The 13,750-nt window shown below is 41.0% G+C and overlaps 1 protein-coding gene across 2 annotated transcripts in view; it reads right to left on the minus strand.

Moving 5' to 3' along the window:
• gphnb (gephyrin b) overlaps positions 1-13,750 on the minus strand; it is an 87,248-nt gene that overhangs the window by 45,112 nt on the left and 28,386 nt on the right. The window contains exons 3-6 of one of the 2 annotated variants that reach the window (XM_054618226.1): positions 6,476-6,533; positions 6,281-6,373; positions 2,264-2,358; positions 1,852-1,918 (exon numbers count right to left, since the gene is read on the minus strand). In XM_054618226.1, coding sequence (XP_054474201.1) covers positions 1,852-1,918; positions 2,264-2,358; positions 6,281-6,373; positions 6,476-6,533 — 313 coding nt within the window. Of the gene's footprint in view, positions 1-1,851; positions 1,919-2,263; positions 2,359-6,229; positions 6,374-6,475; positions 6,534-13,750 lie in introns of both variants that reach the window. The other variant, XM_054618225.1, reaches the window with a different exon arrangement.

Here is a 13,750-nt window from a genome sequence, read left to right on the forward strand (position 1 = left end):
ATTTGGAGTTCGAAAGATGTAGGCATTTACCAGACAGGGGTGGTTTAACTAAATGCCCTATTGTGTAGCATTATGGGAAATGTAGGATCCAGTATTTGCAAAGATTGACCCACAACTAATGGTCAGAATATTTCTTCTTCTACTGCTTCAATTTGACCATTCACTTTTGCTCTCTCTTTTAAGTGCCAGAACTTAATAAAAGCACAATATGAAATCACTGGAGTACCCCTTAAATAATATTTTTCATTCATTTCATTTAAAAACTATTTCTAAATAAACAAACATTCATGTATTCATGAAAGCATCAATAGAACACTAAACGTCTCCATTCAAAGTCATGATCTTTATAGATCAGTTAGCCAGTTCACATTGGAGATATTCCAGACCACCACCTCTGAGGCTAAAAATAATCCTCATCAAAATCATCGATAAAAACTAAAACTCAGATATCATCACAATATGGACAAAATGCAAACAACCAGGACATATACAACACAGAAAGCTGTGGTTATTGATCACTATCTGAACATCAAATGAGAAAGACTTTATCTGCAGTGTAAATTAGGCCAAAGAGACAAAACAAGCAGACACTCTGACATAAGGCCCTTTTCTGGCTGGCTCAGCTGGACTTCACCGTTATCTTTATGACAGGAGATCATCGTAATAAAAGCCTGCAATGGGCGGCTTGTGCTGTTAACTTTAACTGGGGGCTGACGAGGGAGACACTAATATGGCAGCAGATGGGGGAGAGGTGGCGTAATTGATTAAAAGAAATACTAAAATCGATCAGGAGAAGCGGGCGCGTAACGAGACAGAGACAGATGTGCAGGTCAGCACAGCAGAGAGGGAGACAGATGGAGGGGGACCCGGAGACAGAAGTGGGTGGACACACACACACACACACACACACACACACACACACACACACACACACACACACACACACACACACACACACACACACACACACACATGCACACACAGACAGGTTTACATTACCATACACAAACATGCTCACACATACGTGAACAAACAGACACCCACACATGCACCTTGCAGCTATACCTTTGTCCGGATAGAAATGCATCAAAACACAGAAATGTACAAATGTGCCATTACACAACAAACACAAAGAATGTATGCTGTAGACATGATTATTCATTGAAATGAATGCACACAAGGGCACACACTCCATACACAAATCGTACACATGCTGCTTACATGAACACACACCTATAATGACTGCATGTAGATTCACTTATGCATCACAGACACTCTGCAAGTGAGAGTTTAAAGCAACGTTGTCACATTACTAGCACTATGCTAAGCTAATGTCATCCATACGAACAGGTCAAAGCTGCAGTAGTTACAGCGCTGACACAGAGCCAAAGGTGTCTATGTATCCCTTCAATTTTTTGCGTTTATACTCTGTCTTGAAAAGGGCATTTTGTAACAAGAGGTGAAAGTATTAAACTGTTGAAGATACATTTACTGGGATCTGAAACTTTCCCAATACAAAACAGGAGGTTTTGTGTTCACTCTCTATATGGACTACATGTGGTGGTTTTATCAAAAGGGCATTTCAATTTGCCTCTTATTCCCTCACTGATGGCAGCAGACGACCATGCAAGTCTCTTGCCTAACCATCAGGCGTTTAGTGTCTTGCTCAAGGACACTTTAACGTGGGGACAGAAGTTCTAACCCCCAATCCAAATGTTTATGGATCTGAATGACAAAAAAAAGCAAAGCACCTGATCTGTTAGCAGGTGAGTTTGTTTCTTGATATGCGTTTGTCTAACTACACCCAACGCTATCATCCACTGGAGAGAGGTCATCTCTTGTGTTTCCTACCTGGGAGCCTTTCTTGCTTCCTGGTAAGTTAATGATGAGCGTCTTCCCTCGGATACCACACACAGGTCTGCAACGCACCGGAGAAAGTTTATATGAATACAGAGGAAGAAAGGGATACATGCCTCTACCCCCATCTTAAGGCTTTGATTTGGTGAATCACAGTGTGCTGCACTTTCTCACAGGCACTGAATTAACTCACACACCATTTTGTCTTACATTAAAAGGTGGGATTGTCTCCTCTAACAAACAGAAGGGAGTCACAATGTACATTATTTATCTATAAGACTAAAATGTTGTGGCTACCAGTTTAAATAAAGGACAAAATGAAATCATCAATTGAAAATGATGTAAATGAAACTAAGTGTGCTTTGGTTGTGTGTTGGATGTGAGGGTGTGTGTGTGTGTGTCTGACCTGGAGAGCATGCCTAGTGGTGTGACGTTGAGGGATCCCATCAGCATTGCCAGAGACATCCCTGGAGCCTCGCGCTCTATCACCTCCTTAGTGGCCTGTAGAGAAGAGAGATAAAGAGGAGGGTCATTAGTGGGATCATAGTCTGACTAAGCATGTGTCTAGCTTAAGTATTTTATAAACAATTAAAAACAATAACAATAAAGCATTCAAGTAAACACTACTATTGTAAACTCTAGTGTAGAGAAAGGCATTTGAACTAAAAACATTGTTGCCGTTCCTCCTCCAAAAACACTGTAGTGCTGTTCGTTCCTGAGAATGTAATCAAATTTGAATTACAGGAGAGTTTCATATGAAGAAATAGATGTAACCATTTGATGGACAGCAGTCCTTTATGCTTAGAAAAGCTACGGACAAAATTAACACATCTTACACATGTTTCCTCTGTTGCATGTCAGTGTAGTGGACTACTTGTTAGTCCCAGGGACTGTGGTTAACAGACTCTGGGTCACTTGTAGATATACAATGAAATACACTTTCTACATCTACTACTACTACTACTACTACTACTACTACTACGACTACAACTACTTCTGATAAAGGGATCTGTAATTGCAGAGAGCCACATTTAAATTTACTTTAGGTTCTGATGTCTTATACAACTTTACTATTTGTGATATAAATGATTTTGTTGGGTCAAGCAGCATGTTATCAAGAGAATATGGTTATAGGAGCAATTTGCATTAAATATCATATCTCTGTGTACTCAGGTTGTATTGTGAAAAATACCTTTACCATTTAAATACTAGGTTTCTCCAACTTCACCCTTTAACTCAACTTGCATTTTGACCAATTGCCCTTTTTCTCATATGCAAAATGCATGTGACAGCCAAGGCTGTAATCCAGAGATTTTCAGTGACAACAACAATAGAGAAAAAAAACAGTTACAACATTACAGGAAATCAACTCTTAAGAGTAACACCGCATTAAAAAATCCTGCCAAGTAAAAAAATAAGTCTGTTACATTACCAATAAATACTGATAATCGTCACACACTCCTACAACAACCTCCTCATTGCATTTATTGACTCAAAACATATGGACTGCCCTTCAAATATTGATTTACAATCCCTCTTTCACAATCCATCTTGTGATTATCTGAAGGCTGGAAAATCCTTATCTGACCCGTCTTCTCCTCATCTCCATCCTCCATTAGCAATCCAGATTGATTAAATCTTTGGAATCATTAGAGGAATATGTCTTTTCCTTGTCAGTGCAATTAAAAAGTTTAATGTTGAATTCATTGATCCTACAGCCTGGGGGTTTATCCCAGCAGGGATACATGTGGTTTCCAGGGCTGGTGTTTTTTTTTGCCAATTTCACCATCTTTGCAGGGGACATGTGCAACAAATGCATTTATTTGTATGTGTGAGTGTTTGTACATTTGTGGGGCTGCAGTTGATGCGGCACATTCTTCACAGATAGATAGCAGAGAAGATAGTGCCTTCTCCTCCAGCTGTGTGTGTTGGGTGCCCTTGAGTTGAATGACACTTCAAACGCACCATTAGCGAGGGAGAGGGGAGAGAAAAGACTTCAAAGAGATGAGGAGCCACTGATGAGCATCGTGGGCTTGGACTCAGGAGAGGATGGAGATGGAGAGAGGGGAGAGAGATGAGGAGAAGGGAAAGAGTGTGGGAGGGACGGAGGAGGGGTAAGATAGAAGCAAGAGGGAAGGAGGGAGGGATGGAGGGGTGAGGCTGGATCATAACCCATCGTACAAAGTTTTTGATTGGGAGAAGAGAAAGATGAAATTGTTTGATACAACAGGCATGCATTCAGAAAAAGTATAAAAGACGTGTTTTAGGTAAAATTATGCTTTTGTCTAATTGTAGGGGAAAAAAGGGATATTTTCTGCAAAGAGAGTAAAATGGACAAATCCACCACCTCTGAAAAACCAAATGTATCCCTGCTGGTTTAAATGTAATGATATCCCATCTGACAAATAATGCAAATAGACAATGTGTTAAAATATGATGAACAAACTTTCTTTCTGGAAAATTCCAAAATGCCCAATATTTCAACATTATATATTTTAGTTGCACAGACTGACCAAGAAGAAGACATTAAAGCAATCTTGATTGGTAATAGTGTGGACACAAGTTAGAGAAGTACTTTCGGACAGATGAGACATGGTGTGTTAGTGGATGCAATGTTAAATACAGTAAAAGGTAGTACTTATTAGAGGAATAATAAGCAGTTGAAGTTAAAGTAACATTTATATTTCAGGGAGTATACACAGAGTTCTCTGCTTAGAGTAAAGACATCTTACTTCTCTCCTGCTTTCAGCTAAGACAGAATACAGTCACATGTGTCTTGTTCAGCCTTCAAACACACAGAGACAGACAGAGAGATGTCGTTGTCTCCAGCATACAGGGTTGAATCAGATAGCAGGTATTATCAGTGACTACAGTTTGTACGTGTCTTTTCTCTTCCAGGAAGGCTGCTGCTACCTGTCTACCATGATTGATGAGGACCAATGATACTGCTCAGAACAACAGCTCATCCCCTGCCAAATTGCGTGTATGTGTACGTCTGTGTGTGAGTGAGGTTGGCTGAGTACATGCAACAGAGGTATAGCAGCGTTAATCCCCAAAAAACTGTTTTAATCAAAGTTCTGTGGTTAACAAGTTTGTGTGACATGAGGAAGAGATGAGAAAGACAACTTGTAGATTCTTACATGTATATAGAGGAGTATACTGCCTTCATGTTATAGTAGACCGTGTATATGCATGCAAGTATTTGTGTATGAATGTCTTCACACAATACACAACTTTGTATTTTATGACACTTTGTTTCAAATCGCATACTTATTCTTTTTACTTTTAGTACATACTACAGCTGCCATTACAAAGTACGTACTTTTTGATGCAGTATGTATACGATTGGGACTTCCTCATAACATTGAAGCTTGAACTTTGACCCTCTTGCTCATATATCTGCTGCACAGAGGATTGTGGGTTGGAATAGCAAGAAAAGCATGCTGGCTTGCATACTGCGAAATATGACTGTACGCAGTAGGAGATCCTGGTATTTTTGTCGGACTGCATTGGACATACTATGTCTTGGGACATACTGAATCGTTTTCTGGCATACTAAGTATAATAGTATGGGAACATATTGAAAACAAAAATAATAGGTGTGAACATAACTACATTAAACCAGTTTGTGAAGCCTGCAATAACAATTTATTTGTTTTATGTTACTTTAAATTGTTCATGTAAATGTGTCCTAGAGCATGCGAGTTATAGTGCAAGACATGGGCTGATTTCAGTTTTAGTACTGAAAAATCCCCATGATCCTTTTGGAAAAGAATGGTGTACTCAACCTTTATAATCTGATGTTGAGACCTGAAATATTTAGTCAACCTGATTCAAAGTGTAAGATTATTTGTGTCAGTACAATAAATAATTAGGCATTCTGACATTGTGTGTGTAGACCTCTCCCGTTGTTCATTTAGTTTATTTATTATACTATCAACAGACACCTGACAGCCATTATTTTGAATTGGTTGCTACATGATCCCATATCTTTTTCAAAAAAGTGAATCAATAAGGATCTAACTTCTGCCTCTTTATTTCCCATGTGGCCATGGGGCTAATTACACTGTGTGTTAATCAGTGCTGCAACACATGTGTGTAATCAGCAAAAACAGGCCGAGTTTCTCTGAGTGAAGTAACAGGAGGGATCTACCTTTCAACTGCCTTTTCCTCTAAGACACATATGAGGTACAGCATCATCATAGCTCTTATGCAGTTGTATAACATTACTTCCCTACCCTTGACCTCTTACCAAACCAGTGTCCATATTTCAACCCAAGCTGTCCTTGTTGATTCTTATGTAACATGATCCTGGCTGTTTTTTAATACAACTCTCAAGCTTCATTATACAGTTTACATCCTTATGAAATACTGCTAACAATAAAACACAAATTAATGCCGTGCGCAATGTCAAAAAACCCACCTCTGGTGTGACGTCTCTCGGAGCGAAGCCGGTGCCTCCGGTAGTAAGGATAAGGTTAAGTTCCTTTTCATCGCACCAATCCACCAGAGTCTCCTGTTCGCACACGCATATACAAAGGATTAATTGTAATTGCGTAAATAATCATCATGGATAAAACGACAGAAAGAAAGATACAGTAATTAAAGAGACTGATACCTTGATTTCGTCAATCTCATCTGGCACTATCTTGTAGGCCGTGATCATACCCCCCAACCTGAGAAAGGTAAGAAAGCCATTAGATTACAGATACAGTTATTGATGTATTAAATACTTTATTGATCCCTGCAAGAAAATCCTCTATTGTCTTGCTACCTTCCTACAAGGTGGTCAAAAAGGTCAGCTAGGGAATTATGGACCTTGTCAGATGTCAGTGTTCTCTTAAACAACCAGCATGACCAGTTGAAGGAAAGTGTCTTCTGTCTATATGCACTGTCCTGCTGCCACACGTGGAGTATCCAAGTGGATCAGCAGTTTAAGTAACAGTCCTGGGATATTGTGGGCTCACCTCTATATATCTCAGAGTAATAAAGCAGAAAACACCCCTTTACAAAGACCGAGACATGGACCCCAAAACCTGCAAATGTGGAGTTTGTCCGACTAAAACAATGCCTGTTATTCCGTTCCTGGTCTGACAAAGAAAACAAGACTTTTAAGTAATTGTACATCTGTCATTTTAGAGAATGCAGGCCTGTGAAATCACTGATGGTGGAGAGAAAAGAGAACAGATGACAAAGACTTAAAGTATGAAAAGTATGAGAGAAAGAAAGACTGTCGAGTGAGACAGGAAAGAGAGAGAAACATAGGAATTTAACAGCAAGTAGGGAGGAGAGAGAGAATGCCCTTGAACATCCCCTCCTTTAAGGATTTTCCACAGGACGGCCTACTGAAGAGGGAGCTCTGACAAGGACAGAGCAGCAGCTGCTGCGGCTGCTGCTGAACAGCGATCCATGGCGGCCTCCTGTGGCCACACTGGGTACGACACCCAAAAAAGAACAACCCCAGGCTCAAGGTGAAGGCTCTGCACAGACACCCCTTATGTAACCCTTTCTTTTTGTTAAGGAGCGCTATTTTTGGGAGACTACTGCATCATGTTTCCGCTTCGCGTCAGCCACTTAAACGACATGAGGCCCTCCCTCAGACAAATACCCAATGAACTCTGTGAACATTGAAGCATCTGCTATTTTTTTCAGATGCCTTTATCCACACGCAAACTCTCGCTCTTCACACACACTGAGTTAAAAAGAAGAAATCCTGCACCCCGGAAGCATCATTCACAAAATCCATCGGCTCTGCTCGGTTTTCAAACAGTGCAACAGAGCAGCGAGGGAGACACGCTTAGCAAGGAAACGCCAAAATACTGCAGCAAGCATGCATGCAGAAAATCTGAGAGAATCATTTAAGAGGCACTTTTTCATGACACACTGCACATGCAGGGCTTTTCAGAGCATACGATAACTTGTGCACCCACACACAACGTCCCCCTGCTGACATGTGATGGCACGAATGATTTACTTCTCTTGATGTGCTAGGGGGGCACGGTGGTGGTGGTGGTGGTGGTGGTGGGGGGGGGTTGGCATGTGTGTGATTGTGTTCATGCATGCGCATTCGTCTGTTTATGAGTTTGTGTGTCTGTGTTACACCTCGGGAGAGTAAAGGAGCTGTCAGGACAAATCACCTCTCTCTCTCCTGGGGTTTTTATGCCTCCCTGTTTCAGCCCAAATGAAAATATGCTCAACACACAATAACAAGGGTTCCTTCCCACCGTTTCCTAGGCAACCCCTCCTGCCTGAAGCCTCTAGTTGCTGTGTTGTTCATCGTGAGCGTGTGAGAGTTTGTGTGTGCCGAATGTTTGTGTTGGTTTTGTTTTTGTCACTATCGGGGATGCCATTTCTGTGCGAAGGCAGCAATATGTTGTTGACTGGACATTTTTTTGTCTGTTGCATGTTCGTGAAATATTTTGGAGGCATGGTGTGATTTGGGTAGTAATGTGTGCATGTATGCCCATACCAATAAACCCAAAATGTTTTGCAGACATATGGGCATGCACACTTATACAGGGTATAACATCTGCAGTATGTGTGAATGTGTACAGTATTAATGTGGATGTATTTTATTAGCAAACAATATACGTGTTTGTGTGTACTGCACTGAATCCATGTATGTATTTCTATAATTCTACATCATGTATGTTAACTAGGTGTGTCAGTTTAAGGGTACACACATGTATGTATATACAGCATGTATTACTGTAGGTATTCTGTATGTGTTGTGTGTTTTCTTGTGTATATATATACATGACACGCATACTGTATGTTTGTTATATAGTGAAGTGTTTCTTTATTTAGCCTACTCTCATGTATGTAAACGAGTTACACAAAATAATAGAAACAGCTGTTAATGTAACACAATACAGTTCATTAGCAGCACAAACTATAGCCTCAAAAATAACAGTTGAATCAACGCCTCACTAATAACTTTTTAACCTCCATGAAAATAGGATCTGAAATAATGTTTATGTCATCCAAATACATTGCAACAGGAAGAGTTTTCATTTACAACGGTGATATGGTCTGCATCTGCCGTGGTTCAGTTTCAACTGGGTACCTTTGTTGCACATCATCATCTGAATGTACATGCATATGCACACATCTGTGTATATTTGTGCATGTATGTGTACATGCATGCAAATACAGTTATGTGTAGGTATGCATATATGTGAATGGGTATTCATACATATATGAGAATGTGCATGGATGTGTGTTTCAGCATGACTGGCTTCTTTGCAGATAGAGTGCTTAGCTGTATTTTGGTGGATGTGCTCTGAATTGAGGGAAGCCTATTAGAGGGGAAAGGGCCTGCAACATTTTAATCTCCAACACCCATCTATGTCTCCTACTACTGCAGGGGGTTACGACATATAAAGCTCTTCCTCAAACTGCAGGGCCGCAGGTAGTCAGCCTGGAATAAAGGCTTTTTGCTCGAGGTGTGGACAAATCCTGATGCGGGCGGAGGAAGGAATGGAAGGTGGGGGAGCGGGGGAGTGGGGAAGAGCATGGCAGTAGTTTTGGCCTGAAAGCCTGGACGCCTCGGCCAAATCTTTCTATGAATAAAAGACGAGCATAGAGAGGAGGATAAAGAGAGAAAGACGGGATGAGAGAGACAGAAAGAGAGAAAGGCATGGAGTGAAAAGAGTGAGAAAACGGAGGGATAGGCTGTCAGGGGCACACTTAACAAGAGAGAGGAAAAGTATGTGTGTACATGTGTGCATGTGAGACAGCTGCAAATCTCTGTGGTGGTGGGACACTTCCAAGATAAGACCCATCTGCCAGGGTGATTTCATTAATAATACAAGCTCTTTGTACAGAGCACTCAATCTCACTCTCTCTTTCTTTCTCTTGCGTTCTTACATACACACTCCGCCCAGGGAGGAGAGGATCTCCACACTGGCAGTAGTAGCACTGCAGCTGAGTTGTTCGTCCATATGTAGGAAAGCTCTCAAGGGGTCACCTCTCACCATGTTAGCTGATAGAGGGAAGGATGGAGGAGGTAGAGGAGGAGGAGGAGCGGACTAGCCCACCTCTTCAAACCCCTACCGTGATGAGAGCTCTGAGTGCTCAGCGAGGGGTTCCACTCTCATGACTCCACTCACAGCCACTAAACAACATGCACACTGCCTCAGAAACACACACACACACGCACACGCACACGCACACACACACACACACACACACTTTAAAATATTCTGCAGACCACTCCACCCCACAAGCGTTCTATTTATTTACAGAATAAATGTCATCCTGGTTCAGATCTGCCATTGCTGAAAGTCTCTCTCCAATTTCATTTTGTCTTTCTAAACCATTGTGGCTACTCCAAATATCAAACTGACTTCATCTATCTGTTTTAACAACAAAGTTAACATCTGTGGCGGAACAAGCACTGCTTGTATGTGTGTTTCAATTACTTGCAATTTACACCTTTGCCCAGGTATGCAGGTGGAGCTTCAAATTCATGGAGACGTTACTGTCACATATTGATTACCAATATTTGCGATTACAAAGTTAATCCAAGTAAAAATGTATCATAATTATTACTGATGGTCATTGGCACTGGATCTCTGGCAGTACAGGTTTATGTGTGTGTGTGTCCTGACTGTCTCATGACAGTGAAATTGAGCCATCTGATTGACTCTTGGCTATTCTTAGCCGTGACAATTTGTAAAATTGACAAAGGTTGTTACAACACAAGTCGCTGAAGGGCAGAGACGCAGTGTTGGCTCAACAGCCCGGGAGGAAAACTCACTACAAACACACAAACACACATACACACATGACTCGCCAAAATGTATGAACCTAAACAAAAGTACTATAGTACTAGTTTAGAAAGGTAAAGATGGATACAGAAAAACTAATACATACACACACACACACACACCCCTGCCTCATCTGTGTGTCCTTGAGTCTGAGTATCAGTTGTTTCACCCCCCTCTGCTACTCTCTCTCTCTCTCTTTTTTTGCCACATATAATTTTTCTCTCCACCTGACACACCTCTGGATACTCCTGAATGCCAAACTGGGCAGACTGATTGATCGCATGTGCCAACATGTGTGTGTGTGTGTGTGTGTGTGTGTGTGTGTGTGTGTGTGTGTGTGTGTGTGTGTGTGTGTGTGTGTGTGTGTGTGTGCCTGTGATTATAGTTTATGTTATGTGTCCCGCTGTGGCTCCCTCCCTTCCTCCCTCCCTTCCCCCGCTCTCTCTCTCTCTCTCTTTCTGTCTCTGTCTATGCATCTCTGTCACAGCAGCGGTGGCACATTGAGGGCACAGCGTTCCGGCTGGTCAACCTGATGGAGCAGCTGACTCGTGGTGCGGCGTGGATTAACATGGCACGGAGGATCTCAGGCCAGAGGAGGTCAGCCAGAGCCCGTCTGCATCAGCTACCATCACGGCAACACAGCAGAGCAGACATGGACACTTCAGACACTGACCGCCTGTCTGAATGTCCAGTTCAAATGTTTCACAGCACCCTGTTTAACCCAAGATCCACTCTCTTGGTTAACTTGTATACAACACCTTCATCCAAAGTGCCTTCCAGAGCCTTTAACTCTGCATCCACACTGAGCTATACCACCAGCTATCATGTCTAAGTCCATTCATTTCCCAAATATGAGACCCTTGCCAACAAGCATTACATCAATTAACTTGCCAACCAATATAAGTTGGCTGCAATTGAACCCTTTATAACCTGTCAACACTGGTTTTCTCCATCAGGACAGTTCAAAATTGATGATATGTTGATTTTAGCCATAGGAAACAACAAGAGCTCTCTATAACTATTATAGTTGTGTTAATGTGGACTCCAAAGCCCCTTACGATGCCCCCAGTGCAGTCCTTGCCTTGATTTGTATCCAAATATTAAATAATTTCTTGGATGGAGATTAGAACATGTCATGCCAGCCTGTCCCTTCAAAATGACGTTACCATACAACTAAAATGCATTTCTCAAATATGTTTCGACAGTTTTAACTGGATTAACATTGTAAATTGAAACAAAACAAAATGGACAAAATTACTTGGCTATGTTTAGGTACCAAAACTACTTGGTTAGGTTATTTCAAAACGCATTAACGATTATACGTCAAAAACAAACTTAAACATGTTTCCCTCGAAACATAATTGACAATGAGTTTTGCTGTATTGGAGTCTTTTTAGCTGCAAGACAATATACTGACATAGATTAGTGTTTGTTATTTTACCTTTTGAGTGATAATACCTTCGCAGATTTCCTAAAACAACATTGTTTTAGACCAAAAATACCCCAAATAAAATGCTAATAAAAAGTATTTTGTTACACTCTTGCTAGGAAAATTATTTTACTCTTGCAAAACACTTTTAGTAGTAGAGCTTCTAAAGGTTGTCTCGTGTCCAGTCCAGTCAGCACTGACTTTTTCAATACTAAACCAATATCAAGTGCTTTGGGTTGCCTTAACATAAACATTAACTCTTTATTAATCTTACTTAAATAACCACAAGCCGGTACCGAGGGTATTGAGGGTAAAAAATAAAACATGTTTCCTGAAATGTTAAGTAACAATATTTTGTGACTTTGCAGATACTTTGCATTAAAGTGTTTCCGTATTCTGAATGGCATTATGTGAAGCAAACTACACAAGCTAAACTACATGTTTGTAAAAAAGCACCTTAATATTGTTTCTCACAAGCTTGAAAAACTACTTAAAATCAATGCTGATCTGTTTTGATTCTTACAGCTTTTACAGGACATGACCTTATAGAATACACAACTGTATAAAACCCCACAAAAAACACAACCATGGATTAAAGCACATTCATGTATCCACGGACAGATACACACGAAAAAACCCCAATACAAAACAAGTCCAAATCTTCCCTCGTGCACACTGTATAAATAAGCATGCGGTGGATAATCACTCTCTGACGCTCTGTCTAGCGTGACGCACATGACATGGCACAAGCCTCCTCACACTCCCTCTCTGTGTCACACAGACTTGACACATACATATTACACATCAGCCTCAAAATAAACATACCGTAGGACATGACAAGCATGGATCAGTCCAGCGTCCCATAGCGGGAAAACTGGTGACACTCCAGTGATATATTGACTGATGTGATATTGTGACAGAGGAGCAGGGGAGCTAGAGCAAATCAATGTCTGCATGGAGAATGACTAGGTTGTCTAGAGGAGCATGTCTGAGGTTGCATGTTGGGGTTCACAGTTCGTAGAGTTTGAGTCACAGGCTGAAGCGACATTTCAAAAAAGCAACGTGTGACATGTGCATCGATATAAAAGCTCAAGCTAGACATAGAGACATCAAATCTGACATAAAACATTACGTCAGATCTTTTTTGCCGTGGGCTGTTTGGTTGAAATATTCAGTAGAAGCAGTAGACCAGATTATATGGCCATTATACTTTTGGTCACGTGTCTTATCACAGTGTGGGATGCTATGTGTAATAAGTGTTTTTTTAGTGAATAGCTTGCCCTTTTATTACCTTCACACTCGTATAAAACTGTAGACGGTTTGCTTTGGTTTAAAGTTAAAGAATTCTACAAAAGAGATGCTCATTGTTACTTCTATGTTTATATGACTGGAGCTAGCACAAAAGGGACTGCCGTGCGCCAGTGTTATAGTGCTCGAGATTGGTTTCCTTTGCGGGCTGAAAGGATCGCATTTTTCCTCGGACTCAGACAAAGAGCACTCAGATTTATTTTCAAGGCGGGGCAAGACCACAACTGCGGGGATATCAATACATTTCATGTGCATTGTCTTATTTCCTTGTTAACAACATTACTGTGACTGCTTGTAGAAAACAAAAGAACATTCCCACACATAAAATTGACCTCCGCAAGGCCTTTTGATTAATTAGTCAAGAAATGTCTTATGTACACTTATC

This window comes from Anoplopoma fimbria, chromosome 18 (genome assembly GCF_027596085.1).
Source record: "Anoplopoma fimbria isolate UVic2021 breed Golden Eagle Sablefish chromosome 18, Afim_UVic_2022, whole genome shotgun sequence".
NCBI classification, from domain to species: Eukaryota; Metazoa; Chordata; class Actinopteri; order Perciformes; family Anoplopomatidae; genus Anoplopoma; species Anoplopoma fimbria.